The 14,068-nt window shown below is 41.5% G+C and overlaps 1 protein-coding gene across 2 annotated transcripts; it reads right to left on the bottom strand.

Moving 5' to 3' along the window:
• Positions 1-360: 360 nt before the first annotated feature.
• Positions 361-12,600, bottom strand: tnnt3a (troponin T type 3a (skeletal, fast)). 2 transcript variants are annotated; one of them, XM_084556005.1, is made up of 13 exons: positions 12,551-12,582; positions 10,624-10,664; positions 10,409-10,422; positions 9,081-9,233; positions 6,381-6,399; positions 6,193-6,238; positions 5,982-6,098; positions 5,512-5,589; positions 5,204-5,317; positions 4,977-5,089; positions 4,547-4,637; positions 3,434-3,474; positions 361-677 (listed from the first exon to the last, which is right to left on the bottom strand). In XM_084556005.1, the coding sequence occupies exons 2-13, from the start codon at positions 10,641-10,643 to the stop codon at positions 641-643; spliced, it is 843 nt and encodes a 280-aa protein (XP_084412131.1). In that variant the 5' UTR covers positions 10,644-10,664; positions 12,551-12,582; the 3' UTR covers positions 361-640. The 2 variants fall into 2 exon arrangements, with proteins under 2 accessions (XP_084412131.1, XP_084412132.1); XM_084556006.1 differs by lacking the exon at positions 9,081-9,233 and having other exon boundaries at positions 12,551-12,600.
• Between the last annotated feature and the right edge of the window lie 1,468 nt (positions 12,601-14,068).

Below are 14,068 nucleotides of genomic sequence, written 5' to 3'. Positions count from 1 at the left end.
ACATCTACGCCTCTATAGAGCGCTGGAACTACCTTGTGTCTGAATAGTGCAGTATAAATAATGCCACCAAAACTAATGATAACATGTCACAGTTACTTATCAGTAAGAAAGTGTTTGGTTTTCTGTCCCAGAACTGATGGATCATGTTAGCAGCAAGTGTTGATGCATAATTTAGATCAAATGATACTATAATTGTGGAGAATATGCAGAGCATCCATTTCCTGCCGACTGCATCATTGAACACAGCTCAATCCAACTCTGCAGTTTACAAAACAGTTTTGAACAAATGACTTTAAAATTACACATCTAAAAATACTGAACTTTATTGATTTCTGAATAACAACAGATCTACAGACAGGCTTGAAGTGTCACACTTTATTTACAAAAATTCTGAGAACCAAACAGTGGAGGGCGAGGAAGCGTGACGGTCAAATCAGTTTCGTTGTTTATATTCCTAGAGAACAGCAGCTAAAAGCTCCTGGTTGCATGTGTCAGGATGGAGTTGGGTAACCGTAGGGTAAACCTCAGCATCGCTGGCTTCTTCTGAGCTATGTCCTTCGCCACAGTGTACGTTGCTTCATCAGGCGTGTGTTCGAGACAATTGCAGTTTGGTTTCTGAGCAGTGGCGGGCTTTGCTGATCTACTTTCTGCGGCGGGCAGCAGCTCCCTTCTTGCTGCTATAATACGAAACACAGCAAAAAAATGGAAACACGTCAGAACTCTGGGTTGAGTTTAGTTAAATTATTACCCTTTTGACCCAGAAGGTGAAATTGTTTGTGTAGGAAGTAGCCAAAGTTTCAGATAGATTTCCAGATTTCTGGTAAATAGCTTGATGCCTTGCTCAAAGACTCCTCGACTGTAGTCAAGCATTAAGAAAACACCAAAATACCAAGGTGTGCATCAGTCTGAATCTGGCAAATAAATTTAAATATTAAAATATTTTGTATTGCCTTATAAGAAGTTGATTAGCATGTATGCTGGCTGCTAGCATGTCATCTGAAATGACTCCAGAAACATATAAATGAAAGGTTAGCTCAGTTTAATGTAATCACAGAAGATAACTTCATTCAGTTTTAAGGTTTTTAAAGTTTTACTTTGTTACATTTGATGGTACTAATTTGATGTTGTAATCCCATAGTTTTTGCACCAAAGCTTAATCTGAAGAAAATTAATTAATTAGCATTTCAATGCTAGAGTTGATTTAAAAGTTAATCAATTGTATTTTATTCAATTGAAAACACATGGCTATCATATAGCTGTATAGATGTATGTATAAGACAAATTAAATAATAAAAATGTATATTTCTTGTGATAAGACATCATCTTCCTTAATCAGAACTCTGAGCCTTAAACTAAACAGCAAAATGACACACATTTCCAGACATTAGATCAGGCTTTTCATTTGACACGCACAACTCAATGACAAACCCATGCAGCACTTACCTGCAACCGGCTGAATTATTAGAGTCCAGCAGCTACTAACTCAATATGACCATCGTTAGAGCTGCTGTTGTGAAATATCTCACACACAGTGAAATAAAGGAGCCAATGAGATCCCTTTATTGTCCCGACTTCACTGAAAAAGGATGCACCGCTTTGGTCCATAACTGTATTTTAAGAGCTGTTTGTTGAGTATCTCTGTTGAGATGATACATCAGAAAATGTTCCCTGTCACTCTTTAAAGCTATCATACCTTGTACTGACTGGTATAACTGCTTATACTAGTCAAACTAAGCTGAGCCCATCCTTTTTCAGAGAATACTAACACTGGGTGATCAGCAGTTATATTGAAATGTAATGTTCAGTGTTATTATGGTAGAGAAGTAACACATACAGTGTTTGGGACATTACGAAAACTGCCAAGGGCATGAAGCAGAATAAATAATGTTGCAGAAATGTACGCAGTCTACTTCTCTGAACTTTTGAAGGCTTTTCTTTGGGATAAACAAGTAAACAATGACATAAACATTTAGCTTATTAGCCTGCGTTAAAGTTTGACTGAATAAAATGCCAGCATACTTGAGTTAATACAGGCTGCACAATTTCCAAATAGCTGATGGTGTCACAGTTTGGATAACTTTTATACTAATTCTCAGAGTTGACTTTTAATAGTTGCTCTTGGGCCTAAGGGGCTGTTAATGAAGACTTTAGAGATAAATATATGACATAAATGTATGCTGTCATTGAATAAATGCTGTCCTCTTAAATGCACGTACCTAAAATTCATGTAGGCTTCTAGTTTGAATATACTTTAAAACTTAAGAGTGAAACTCGTTTAACAAATGGCAAGTAACATTCTCACTGACCTGAATAAACTGCCTAATGTATTATTTTTTTCCCAACCCTACTTGCAACAGTTTTCTTCCATATACTGTCCTCAGTGTTATGACAGTTATGTCTTGTTGAGGGAAGGGTTGTGACGTTCACCCAGACAACAGTTTGAGTTAAACCGAGTTATGTTTTAATATTACTGGGTGTCAGTGAACGCATCACCCGCAGTACTTACTGCTTCTGCAACATATCAATGCGATTCCGGTATGTGAGCACCTGAAAATGACACAGCAGCAGCTTTAACACTCAGCAGGACATGTTTACCTACAAGGAGCCCGACTCCTCTGCTTCTTTGAGGTCCTCCGAGGCTGAAAGCTGCAAGCTCAAGCATTGTGTAAGACGTGGTCATGCATCTGATCGTGGTGTATTTTCCTCTGAATCCTGTTATTACTAAAAGGTCCGCATGTTGATCTTAGAGCAGTAGAAACACTCAGATCAAGCGCTTGTTGACTTGTGGATCAGCGTTGCATTAAACCATTGTCCATTTTAGGGCGATTCAGCTCTGATTTGGCTCTGAAACCTCAACTGGCTCTCAGCCTACTCACCTGTTCAGCCGCACACCAGACTGAGGCTCCGTGTCTGAGATGTTAAGACTGAGCTACTCAGTAACCTGACACAACCATTGCATCCGCTCTAGATTACTCATCTAGTTGAAACTGAAGAGTTTGACTCCAAAATGTTTTATCTTCATCAGTTTGTTGCAACTCAGGGAGCTTCAACAGAATTAGGAGAACATACAAGCTGCATGTTTTTCTGGATAGATTTTACCTGATAACGGCCTGAAATAAAGGCTAAGAATTATTATTTATTTATTTTCTAAAACGGGGCCCACCATTACTGACTCAGTCTTGGCTTAAACCCGGTTGAGTCTTTGTCATGCAAAGTGACCGGAATCCCCAAGTAAAGGAGGTGGCCACCTTTAAGGGTATAAAATGAACAGATGTCACTTTTTGGAAACAAACTTTTCACTTCTCCGTTTACGCAATGGTGTGTCTCGTGCCTCGGCCAGCGGTGCGCTCTGTTTCTCTGGCCTTCCTTTCGTGCTAACATGCAGCGAGCCTGAAGCGGGCAGGCGGGAGTGCTGCTAAGCTCTACTACTCACAATTTACTGAGCTCCTCCACTCTCTTACGCAGGGTTGTAACCTGGAGGAAATCAAAGTACATGGAAGGTTCAAATCCAAAAGCCACTGGAGGCTCACCTCAGGACACCAGCATCAACAACCAATGTACATTTGAGAAATTCTCCAAAATTTACCTTGCGCTACTTACTATGAAAGAGTCAAATAAGAACTGTAAATGAACAATGTGTTACATACATACAGGTGTGCATCTGATCTCTGTCATGTCTGTCAAACATATTTAGTGAATTTCAGTCAAACAGATAATGACCTACATGAACCTTACAAATGAAATAAATAAACTGAGACTTTCAGTGTTAAATCATTCAATTTTTGATATGATAAGCCCATCTTCTAAGACAGGAGTGTCAAACATGCGGCTGGCAGGCCAAAACCGGCCTCCCAGAGGGTCCAATCTGGCCCGCGGGATGACTTTGCAAAGGAAGAAGAGAGGAAGGAGGAAGAATTACAAGGAAATAGGAAGAGAGGAGAGAGGATGAGGCAAAAGGAGAAGGAGATAGAAAAGGAGAAGTGATGGGAGGATAAGAAGGAGGAAGATGAAAATGAGAAAGAAGGAGAAAGAAGAAGGAGGAGGAGGTGTAAGAAGAGGAGGAGGGGGAATGAATAAGAGTAGAACAAAGAAGAAGAAGAAGGAGAAAGTGCAAAAATAACAGAAGACATTAACTGAAAATTTCCAACTACACTAGCACATATTCCTAATTTACATAAACCTGAGAACTAAACAGCAGATGGCAGCAATGCGCCAAAATCGCCTTTTTAAAAAGAAACAAACAAAAAAAAACAACTTTTAGGTTGTTCATAAAATGTTTTGTAAAAGAATAGTTCATTAAATGTAAACATTTTCATTGTTCTATCATGTTACTGGTCTGGCCCCCTTAAGATCAAAATGGACTGTATGTTGCACCTGAAATAAAAATGAGTTTGAGACTCCTGCTCTGAGAGAACCTAACCCACAACCAGAAAAGGTTAAATGGAAATGCATGTAGCCTGTAAAAGTTGGCAGTATGAGGTATGAGGTGGACCTCAGGTTGAGGAACTCTGGTTCAGGGTCACCATACAGTGAACTGAAGCCTCACCTCGTACTTCTGCCTCTTCAGTCTCTCCATGTGGTCGAACTTCTCAGACTCCAGCTGGGTCATCCATTCGTGCAGCTCGTTGATCTTATCCCTGCAGGACGCGCAAGACACCAGACCAGCATGAGCAAAACATCGGAACACATTGTTGCTTGCAACACAAGGGCTGAAGTGTTGACATTTTTGTCACACACAATGTTTCAAATTACAGTTCCAGACTGCGAGGAAAGCTGGTTGAAAGAATGAGCAGTGTGCAACATCTGAAATATGCAGCACACGTATATTTCTGATCACATAAATGAATGATTGTCCTGATTGTCTTTTTTTAAAAAAACTCTTTCAACCATCACAAGTAAAGATCATAAATACTGAGAGATGTTTTGACATGAGCGTGATCCCCAGGGACCAGTGTGTGTGTGTTGAAGTCGCATACTTCAGCTTGTCTTCGTTCAGATGGTCAATGTTGAGTGCCTTGCGTCTGGCGGCCAGGATCTTCTTCTTCTTCTCTCTCTCAGTCTCTTTCTTTCCTCCTCTCTTCTGGTCAGCCTGTTCGTTGCAGATGCAGACACAGCTGATCAGTTAACAGCTGATCAGAGGGTACCACAAACAGAACAGTATCAAGGTGTGTGGGGCTGTGTGTGTGTGTGCGTGTGCACTGACTCTCTGCAGGTGGCTGCTGTAGTTGGAGCCCATGCTGGACAGAGCCGACTTCTTCTTAGCCTCCTCATCTGCCTTCTTCTTGGCGTCGGATTCCTCCCTGATCCGCCTCTCCTCCTGTGTTCACAACACAGCAGCACCAAAAAAAAAAAAAGAGTGAGATCTCTCAGTTAGATGCAGGATCTGACCTAACACAGGAATTACCAACAGGAGGTGCAAATATATTCAACTTTCTGTACTCAGCAGTAGAGTCACTTGTAAAGGGCATGACTCAGGTACAAATAAGGAATAAATGTGACAGGACAACGAACCTCGCGTCTGGCCTGGCGCTCCTTCTCCTTCTCAGCACGGACCCTCTGCTGCTCAGCCCTCTCAGCGCGACGCTTCTCCTGCAGGACAGCAACGAACACTGGGTTAAAAAACACTTTAGTTCAGACGCTGTTTCTTGGCCAGAGATGATTTTGCCCCCAGACATTTCTCAACTCAGCTGATCATTCTTCATATTACATCAGCCCTCGAGCCAATAAAAATGTGCACACATAGTTAATGTGTTTAAAAATCAATAAAATGCTCAATTTAAAGTCTTGATAACATCATGTGCACTTAAACAGCAATATTTAGACTGAAGTTTAAGTCGCAGTATGTCATCCTTTTTCATCTTTCTGCTTTTAGCTGCAAAAAGAAGACATTTTATCAACTCAAATTACTGAGTTGTTTTCTTTTTTCCCAGGGAGTGTCCAAAGTGCCACTGTGGTGCAACGGACCCCGTCTGAAAACTCACAATTCTCTCCTTGAGTGCGATCAGCTCCTCCTCCTCCTTCTTCCTGCACTCAAAGTGAGCATCGATCAGGCCCTGCAGCTCGATCAGATCCTTGTTCTGACGTTTCTTCTGGATATCCTGCGGGGAGGAGAAACGGAAACGACACTCAGGAGGCAGAGCAGCGCCACAGATCCACAGAAACCCTTCACGCTGCCACGTCACGTCTACTCACATCAAAGTCCACTTTCTCACCGTCGGGGATTTTGGGAGCACTGGGCCTGTGGGAGAGCGTTGCGGTCTTGAGTGCACTGGGACCTCACTGATTGTACTGCTTTTTTTTTTTTTTTTTGTCTTTTCAGTTTTGATCACAATGTTCCACAGAAATCACTTGAAGTCAGACTACATGAAAAGGAAACTTACTTGAACTTTGGCTTCTCCTCTGCAGGTTAGGAAATGAAGGGGGATAAGTAGATGTCATCAGGTTAGAAAGAAAACACATTTGAATTCTCTCAGGCATTACATCAAACTGAATGGGTTTGACAGCTACAGCAGATCTGATTAGTTAAATAAGAGCAAACACTGATGTATTAAAGAACAGTTTAAACAGAGGATTATTTGGTCTTCTGAGCACCATCTTGATTTGACTGCAGTTATATTAAATCTGAACAGTTGGCACAATGTTTCATAAAGCTTCAGTGTTTCTGTGTTTCCATTTGCATCTTCGTGTATGAACCATACCTATAGTATGTGTTTTTTTTTTGGCTTGACCCCATAACTATTTGACACAAGCAAGACATTTTCCCATTCCCTTCTTCTCTTTTAACCCAGATTCTAGTGGCTCCATGCCATGCAGACAAGTGGCATAGCATAGTGTAAAGGTGGGGTCGTTGCACAGAGAAGCACGTGTTAGCATTTCAACTTTCACCCTTCTTCTCCACTAGGATTTATTTTTTTCTCTCAAAGCTCCCTTCAGTAGGCATGTAAATAGCGTCCCTCGAAAGCAATGTGGCTATCAAACTCTCTGTACCAAATTGGGCAGCGCTCCTGGACTTTGAAATTCAATTTGGACAAGCTTTTTGTGAAGAGCATGGCTCCCTGAGGACAGACGTCAGACCTGGACACCGTAGTCCCTCCAAAACCAGAATGACAGATTCATCAGAAGTTCTTAAATCAACATACCTTCCTCTTCAGTGGCCTCTGCATGCAGCAAGCATCGAAAACAAAAGCAGAATAAACAACATTGTTAGCATGTGCACCGGGGGCAGCAAACTCAACTTCCATAGAGCTAAACAGAGGCAAACCATGGCAGACGGTTGACCTGCTGAAGCTTAGCATATGTCAATTCTCAAATATCTGCAAATGTCAAAAATTAGCAGCCCAATTCATTATGATGACTGAGTATAATAGGGATTGTGGAATAACTGTACTGTGATGGTTAAGATGATGCTTTTGTGAAAACATATGTTTCCACAGAAATAACTGTATCTGTCAACTGCTATTCAACTATCATGAAATGTTTTTTCATGTTGGCTTATTACTTTGGGGGGGAAAAAAAACTATTTAAAATCAAAGTCTGTCTGCAGCTGAGGGGGCTGAGACCCCAGACAGTATTTGAGAATTCACAACAAGTCTTTGCAGAGGCAACAAAGACCGATCCGTTTAACGTTTAACCCTGCACTCACGTGCCACTAGATTTTCAGCAAATCCAAAGTGAAGGTTGGAGATTCAATAGGGTTTTGAAGGTTGCTGCCAATTTCTTTTATTTTCATAATTCAGCTAAGGCATGTGACTGCAAAAGCATCCAGGAAGTTGAGCATAATATAAGACAGAGCAGAGAAAACACTCAGAAAAAGATGAAAAATCTTTTTCTTTTCATTTTATTCCCATGTATTAACAAGTATATTCATGCTTAAGGGTAAAAGTTATTTCCTTTAAAAGCAGCAGTCAGGGATACAATACAAATGTAATCTGATGTTAACCTTGAGATGATACCTAACAAGTACGCTAAGAACTGTACTTGAAATGCATGTGATACAGTATGAGCAGTGTTGTGCTGATAAAGGAGACCAATATTTATTATGGTATATATTTAGCTCTCAAGTGATCTCTTCTTCTAAAAATAGCAACAGTTTTGCCATCAGTAAGCACAATAGATTGTCACCCTAAAACATTCTTTTTTGATGCATTTGTATATCTGCAGGGATTTGGAAAACTGATGCAAGTTGGACTGTTTTCATTTTCTGAATTTAAGGGTTAGGGTATTAAAAGTTTAAATCTATACAATAGAACAGGAATAGCCTTAGTACTTGGTGCTGCATTGTATTCCTCCTCTACTCAGAGTACAATACAAAAGCAATACTGCAGTTTGAAAATACTTAGTTACAGGTTAAAGTTCTGCATGCCAAATCCTACTTAAGTAAAACTGGCACAAACATTGTATGCATAATGTACTTCAAAAGAAAATCTCTTTTTAGTGAAACTTTTGGTCTATCATTGGTGCATTACATAGAAAAACTATTATTACTATAAAACTATAAACTAAATACTATACCTGACAGTGGCTGAATGGATTTTCCTCATTTTAGAGACTGTCAGGTAGCATAATTTACTGTATATTGCTTTTTTATCATTAATTATATCATAAAAGTCCTATCCTGCTGAAATGTTACTGGATTCTGCTGCTGTCAGATAAAATTAGTGGCTGTAAAAGTACAATTTTCTCAGACTTTAATCAATGAAAGTTTAAAAGAATATGTCCTAGATGTGGGGCAGTTTGTATTTATATACAGTATATCTGCCCAAAACATGGATTTTAGTAAAATATTGGTCTTCCGATATCAGTCATAAATATAAGTCTTAATATAAAATGCTTTAGGTAAGATCATCTCAGTGTGTTATATTTCTATAAAAGGTCTCCACATCCCAACCTGTTTCCTATAAGTAGGGCCTATCTATGACTATGTCCAGAGGTGAAAGGAAGGCAGCATTAGCATTAGCAGACATGGCGAACATGTGTGCGGATCGGGATTAGTGGGATCTGTCTGGCTGCAGCTGGCGGAGAGCAACGGATGCCTGGGAAAGGATGATCGAATACCCCCTTCCCCCCTTCATGCCACATACCTTCAGGCTCAGGCTCAGGCTCAGGCTCTGGTTCTGGCTCTTGTTCTACCACTGGTTCTGGTTCTGGCTCTGGCTCTGGTTCTGGCTCAGGGGCCGCCTCAGGGGCCGCCTCAGGGGCCACCTCTACTTCCTCTACTACCTCCTCTTCTACAGCTACACAACATGCAGCGAGTCACCAGGGGAGAGGAAGGGCGGTGAGAGGGTTAATGGAAGCAGGAGAAATGGAGACGGGAAATAAGTGGTCGGGGTGAGCAGATGAGAGGGAAAATGTCAAATATGAGGAGGTTCATGGTGGGGCAGTCTGGGGGAACTGCCACTGGATGGCGCTAAAGCAGGTGAAACAGCAAGCGGTTACAGGAAGAAAAAGGTCAGTCAGTGATGGATGAAATGTGACTGTTTCCTGGAAAAGACCTTCACTGCAACTCAGTGTGGTGGAAGACAAAAGAGGCTGATCCTATCCTGGCGCAGTCAACGTTTTTAACCTGTGTCTTATTTTATTCACTTCAGATAACGTTAGTGTTAACCAGCATGCCACAGAAAAAGAAAAAAAAAGTACACGTGGTGGTAAGAACACACGTCCTCAAAAGTGACTGACAAATTAGTATTGGTGACGTGACACTTATCACCCGGAGTCTGCAGGCTTACCATCGTATTCTTCACATCCGGCCGAGAAAGAGAGGAGCAGAAGAACATTATCAAAAGATCCCATTTGTACCCATTTTGACAAAATACAAAATCAAAATGTGGGTACACTGGGGATCCATGCTAAGCATACACAGAACAGTCCTCATGAGCTGAGCAGAGCTCGCAGGCGGGACAACGTTACAGCTGTGAACTTCACAAACCCGTTTTTTGTTGTTGCTTTCTTTTCTTTTTTTTTTAAATCTGAAAGTTTGTTCAGCTCATGAGGACTGCACACTTGCTGATGCTCATGCAGAGCTGCAGGACTCTTTGCCAACAGGTCAGTGCAGCCTTGAGTACGGTTTCTGCTTCACAGGTTCACATTCAGTTTTTTACTCGGAATACATGACACTGTCCTGTTGTCAATGTTGGTCCCTGCAACCATGCTTACAGCGAGAGGATAACATATGTGCAAATTTGTTCGAAGAGAGAGAGCGTCATTACATAAACTTGAATCTGGAGGAGTCAAGCCAAACCTGCAAACATATCAACTTGTCCAGTAAAAATAACTCTCCGCAGGGGATGGAAAGTCAGTTAGACAAGATTCAGAAATATACTGGGATTTAGCATGGAACTCCCGACTGTACCTGTACCTATTTTGGGGTTTGTTTGTTTTTTAAAAAAACAGGGAAGATGGTGCTACTTACCCTCGACCTGATCACTGCAAGACAGAAGACCAAGACAGTGTTAGAATTAAAGCCGTTCACAAAGCGAGAGAAAATGTGAATTTGTGCTTGACACCCGGAGCAGTAGCTTGACAAAATAATCTCAACTCTGTTCCAAGCGTACCTTGAGTTAAAGATATTTTGTCAAATCACTCTCTGAAAGGTTCATTGGTGAATGAAAATGTGAACTGACTTACACTTCCTCTGTGTCAGACATGGTGATAGTGGACTTTGCAACCTGGAATCAAGAGAGAAGACAGGAGCTTAGAGTCTGTCCGTCTGTAAGGAGCCACTGTCCACTGTCCAGCCTGCTGTATTTATAGCTCAGGATTATGTTGCAAATGTCTTAAATATGCACTGCTCGCCCCACCCTGAATGAACCCCACCCTAAATGCCTTCATATTTTATCCCACACTTTAAAAAACTAAACAAAAAACAGTATATATATATTCATTGTGATAAGCCTGGCTCCTTGTCCATAGAAATGGGCTATGAGGATGTTGTAATTGAAGCATTCCCCGAAGTTGTCACATTCAAACTTTTCCAGTTTATAATTAGCATTAGACTTTGGACTGAAATTGGAGCCTCAGTCCTGAATCTGCTTCTCTGATGATAACTGAGAAGGTAGCCAAACATAGATTTATGCCAATGGTCTGTTTTCAGCTGCTGAGAGGAGGGATTAATGTTGCGGCTGGGCAAAAAAAGGAACCCCATGGAATAGTGGTAAAGGTCGACCTCCTGCCCTCTCTAATCATCCAAGCATGAAAGGCGTTAAAGACTTTTTTTATCTTTAGAAAACCATGGATTTTCTTGAACATTTTGTCACACTGACACTAAAATCTCATCATCTGATCCTGTTGGAATTTCACCTGTAAAATTCTAATCCGGACGTGTTTGGATCAAAAACCTGTGCGCATTAACTCATCTTTTAATCTCTCAGTGATCAGATTCTGGATTTGTCGCCAATTCATCCCGTTGGGGTGAGGCCCCCGTGAAGGTGTCCCAACATCACAACTATTTCCAACGGACAGCTGCACAGGTCCCGGATCCGGTTTCAGTGGAACCACTGCTGAAGATTGGGTTCCTTCCCCTGGACCACTACCCATAGTTCCACCTTCATTTCCTTATCTGGCCGTCCTTCTCTCACATGGTTCCTTCAATCATCTTCCTGAGGCTCCCTGCTGACTGAGGCTACTTTGCTCAAGAATTAAAATAAACTCTGAAAGGCACCCGTGAAGGTTAAAGGTCAAATACTCGGCTTCCTTGGATTTGTCCTTTGAAACCTGTAAATTCCAAACTCCAAATGTGTTTACACCATGGCGTAATAGTGGTGATCATCAGAAGTATATATAGATGACTCCTTTACATCCAGTCCTGAGGTTCTTGGCTCCTGTTCAAATTGTTAAAGTGTTTATCCTCCAGCTATGTGCCATTTAATGCACACATGCCTCTCCCATTTACAGCTTCCCTAATAGATATCCGCAAAACTCAACGTAGAACCACAGAAAACCTGCAAACCGAAGGAGTCGTGTCCCTTACTTAAAACGCCAACAGGATTTATTGCCACTGCGTTACATAACTCATTAGGATAATGTTCTGTCTCCTGAATAGAAAAGCTGCTTCAAAGTCTTCAAGTCATCTGTAAATCCCTCAGGTATGCACCTCCGCTGGCTCACTGGACACAGACCAAACCAGCACAGACACAACAACAAAGCCCAGGTGCTTATCTGGCAAGATCCCCGAGGACTTTAAACCTCTAGATTTGTAATTCAACAGAACCCAAAGGTTTTACACATATCTTGATTCATTTTAGAGACACAGAGATATAACCAGGTACCATAAACTCAATGCTTCTCATTCACTGAGCAGCAATACAATTCTAGTTTTCATTCACGGGGCTTAAACACAAACAATCACACTCAAAGGGAGGCCTATTTTCCTCATCATCCACTATCTCTCCTCTCACCCCTGACCTCAACAGCAGCTTCTGCTAGTCGTGGCAGTGATTTTAACTGATGAGGACTCAGCTGTCCTCAGTTTGGGGGATGTAGGGGGACATTGCACTTGAGCTCTCTCTCTCTCTCTCTACCATTCACACTCTCAATCTCTCTCCTTCTTCCTTACCTCAGAAAAGCTGAAAGAAGTGAGCTCCCTGCTGGCCGAGACAGGCTGTAAGGTTCTGCAAACTTACCGCGCTGATTATGTCCTTCTGTTATAGTGACACTTGATCCTCGCAGAGTCCCCATTGGCCGAAGAGAGTGGGCTTGGAGGCGAGGCCATCTCCGTGGTGGAGCAGGGTCCATGTCTTCCTCCCCCACCTCCCTCCACCGGCACTCAATAAGGAGATGGAAGGCATGGTGCTTAGGAGGGAGCCTCAAGTTTGGAGAAGGGGGCAGCTTGGCAAGATGCTATTCTGGGGATGCTGCATTAGGCAAGCAAATTTCATCCGAGGCTGAGGGGAGAGTTGGGCGTCAGGAAAGTGAGGCAAGTGGTGAGTCCCAGATTCTGAACCTCTCACAGAAATCTGGGGCTTAAACATGATAATAATAATAACAACAAGCTTAATGAACATGAATCTGAATAATCCTTTCTTTACTAAAAAAATAAATAAATCACTGGATATACCATAGCCAGATACCTGACTGAGGGTCTTTAGGAAATGCAAAGGCAATATTAGATGGCAAATGACTTGCTTAATAAACAGAACCACATTTGCCAGCTGTCTGGCACTCCTCAGTGCAGATGAAATCCAGAGAGATAACACATTTAAATCCAGCGTGGTAAATATTTGAAAAAAAAAAGTATGAATACATGAATACATTTGTGATTTATGAGTTTTGCACCTTGCCTATCACCTGTTATTACCTGTTATAATCCAACCCACAACCACAGAAAACAGGTTGTTTGCCTTTAGTGATTTCTGTTTAACAGTGAGGGGGTTAGTGTTTCTATAAGTAGAGTTGTATTGGGTTAATATTGTACAGCTATTTTACCCACTATTTATCTCAAAGAAAGAGACAAAGGATCAGTTTAAACAATGTCAAATTTCTAATGTTCCACAGTCACATCTAAACGTTCAGCAAACGGCCTCGGTTTTATCTTTATGTTGGATCTGTGGACTGGTCTAAGGGATCCTGAGAGTCCTGCAGGGGGTGCTACAATGACAGGGTTAAGAGCACAGGCTCTTGGTCAACAACACATGGGAGGGTCGAATTATCTATGTCATATCTGAAACAAAGCCAAAACAAAGGCAGCAGAACTGAAGAAGCCACTTGGATGAGTGGAGAAGCATCTTCATGTAACCTCACACAGGTCCCATTGCCATGTCCTGAATGACTGAGAATCTTCACAGACACGTCAATGTCACAGAAAAAGAGCCTCTGGCCCAGGATCTTGTTATTTCTGACTAACAATTTAATTGACCCATCTGCTGTGAAATAAAACATATAACGGTTCATTGTCTAAATGGGATCATTCCATGTGGAAAAAAACAACTTTGTATGTTTCAGAAGCCGTTCGACACAGACAAAGTTGCGATCTCCCTCTAATACACACTCAGTAAGCTACAGCTATTAGAAAACAGTGCCATTGTGAAGCAATAGAAACTGCTGTGAAACACTTTGAAGGCTATTAACACATCCA

The sequence above is a fragment of the Chelon labrosus genome (genome assembly GCF_963514085.1).
Source record: "Chelon labrosus genome assembly, chromosome: 11".
Lineage (NCBI taxonomy): Eukaryota > Metazoa > Chordata > Actinopteri > Mugiliformes > Mugilidae > Chelon > Chelon labrosus.
Note: the sequence above shows the minus strand (reverse complement) of the source record. Positions and strands in the feature narration are given on the sequence as shown.

Bases quoted from the DNA above. Each gene is read 5' to 3' on its own strand.
- tnnt3a (XM_084556005.1), bottom strand. From the start codon at position 10,643: ATGTCTGACACAGAGGAAGT. The intron at 5,590-5,981 runs GTGAGTTTTCAG...GCTGTCCTGCAG, and splicing joins TCGCACTCAAGGAGAGAATT to GAGAAGCGTCGCGCTGAGAG. The intron at 5,090-5,203 runs GTCAGTGCACAC...TGCAACGAACAG, and splicing joins ACAGCAGCCACCTGCAGAGA to GCTGACCAGAAGAGAGGAGG.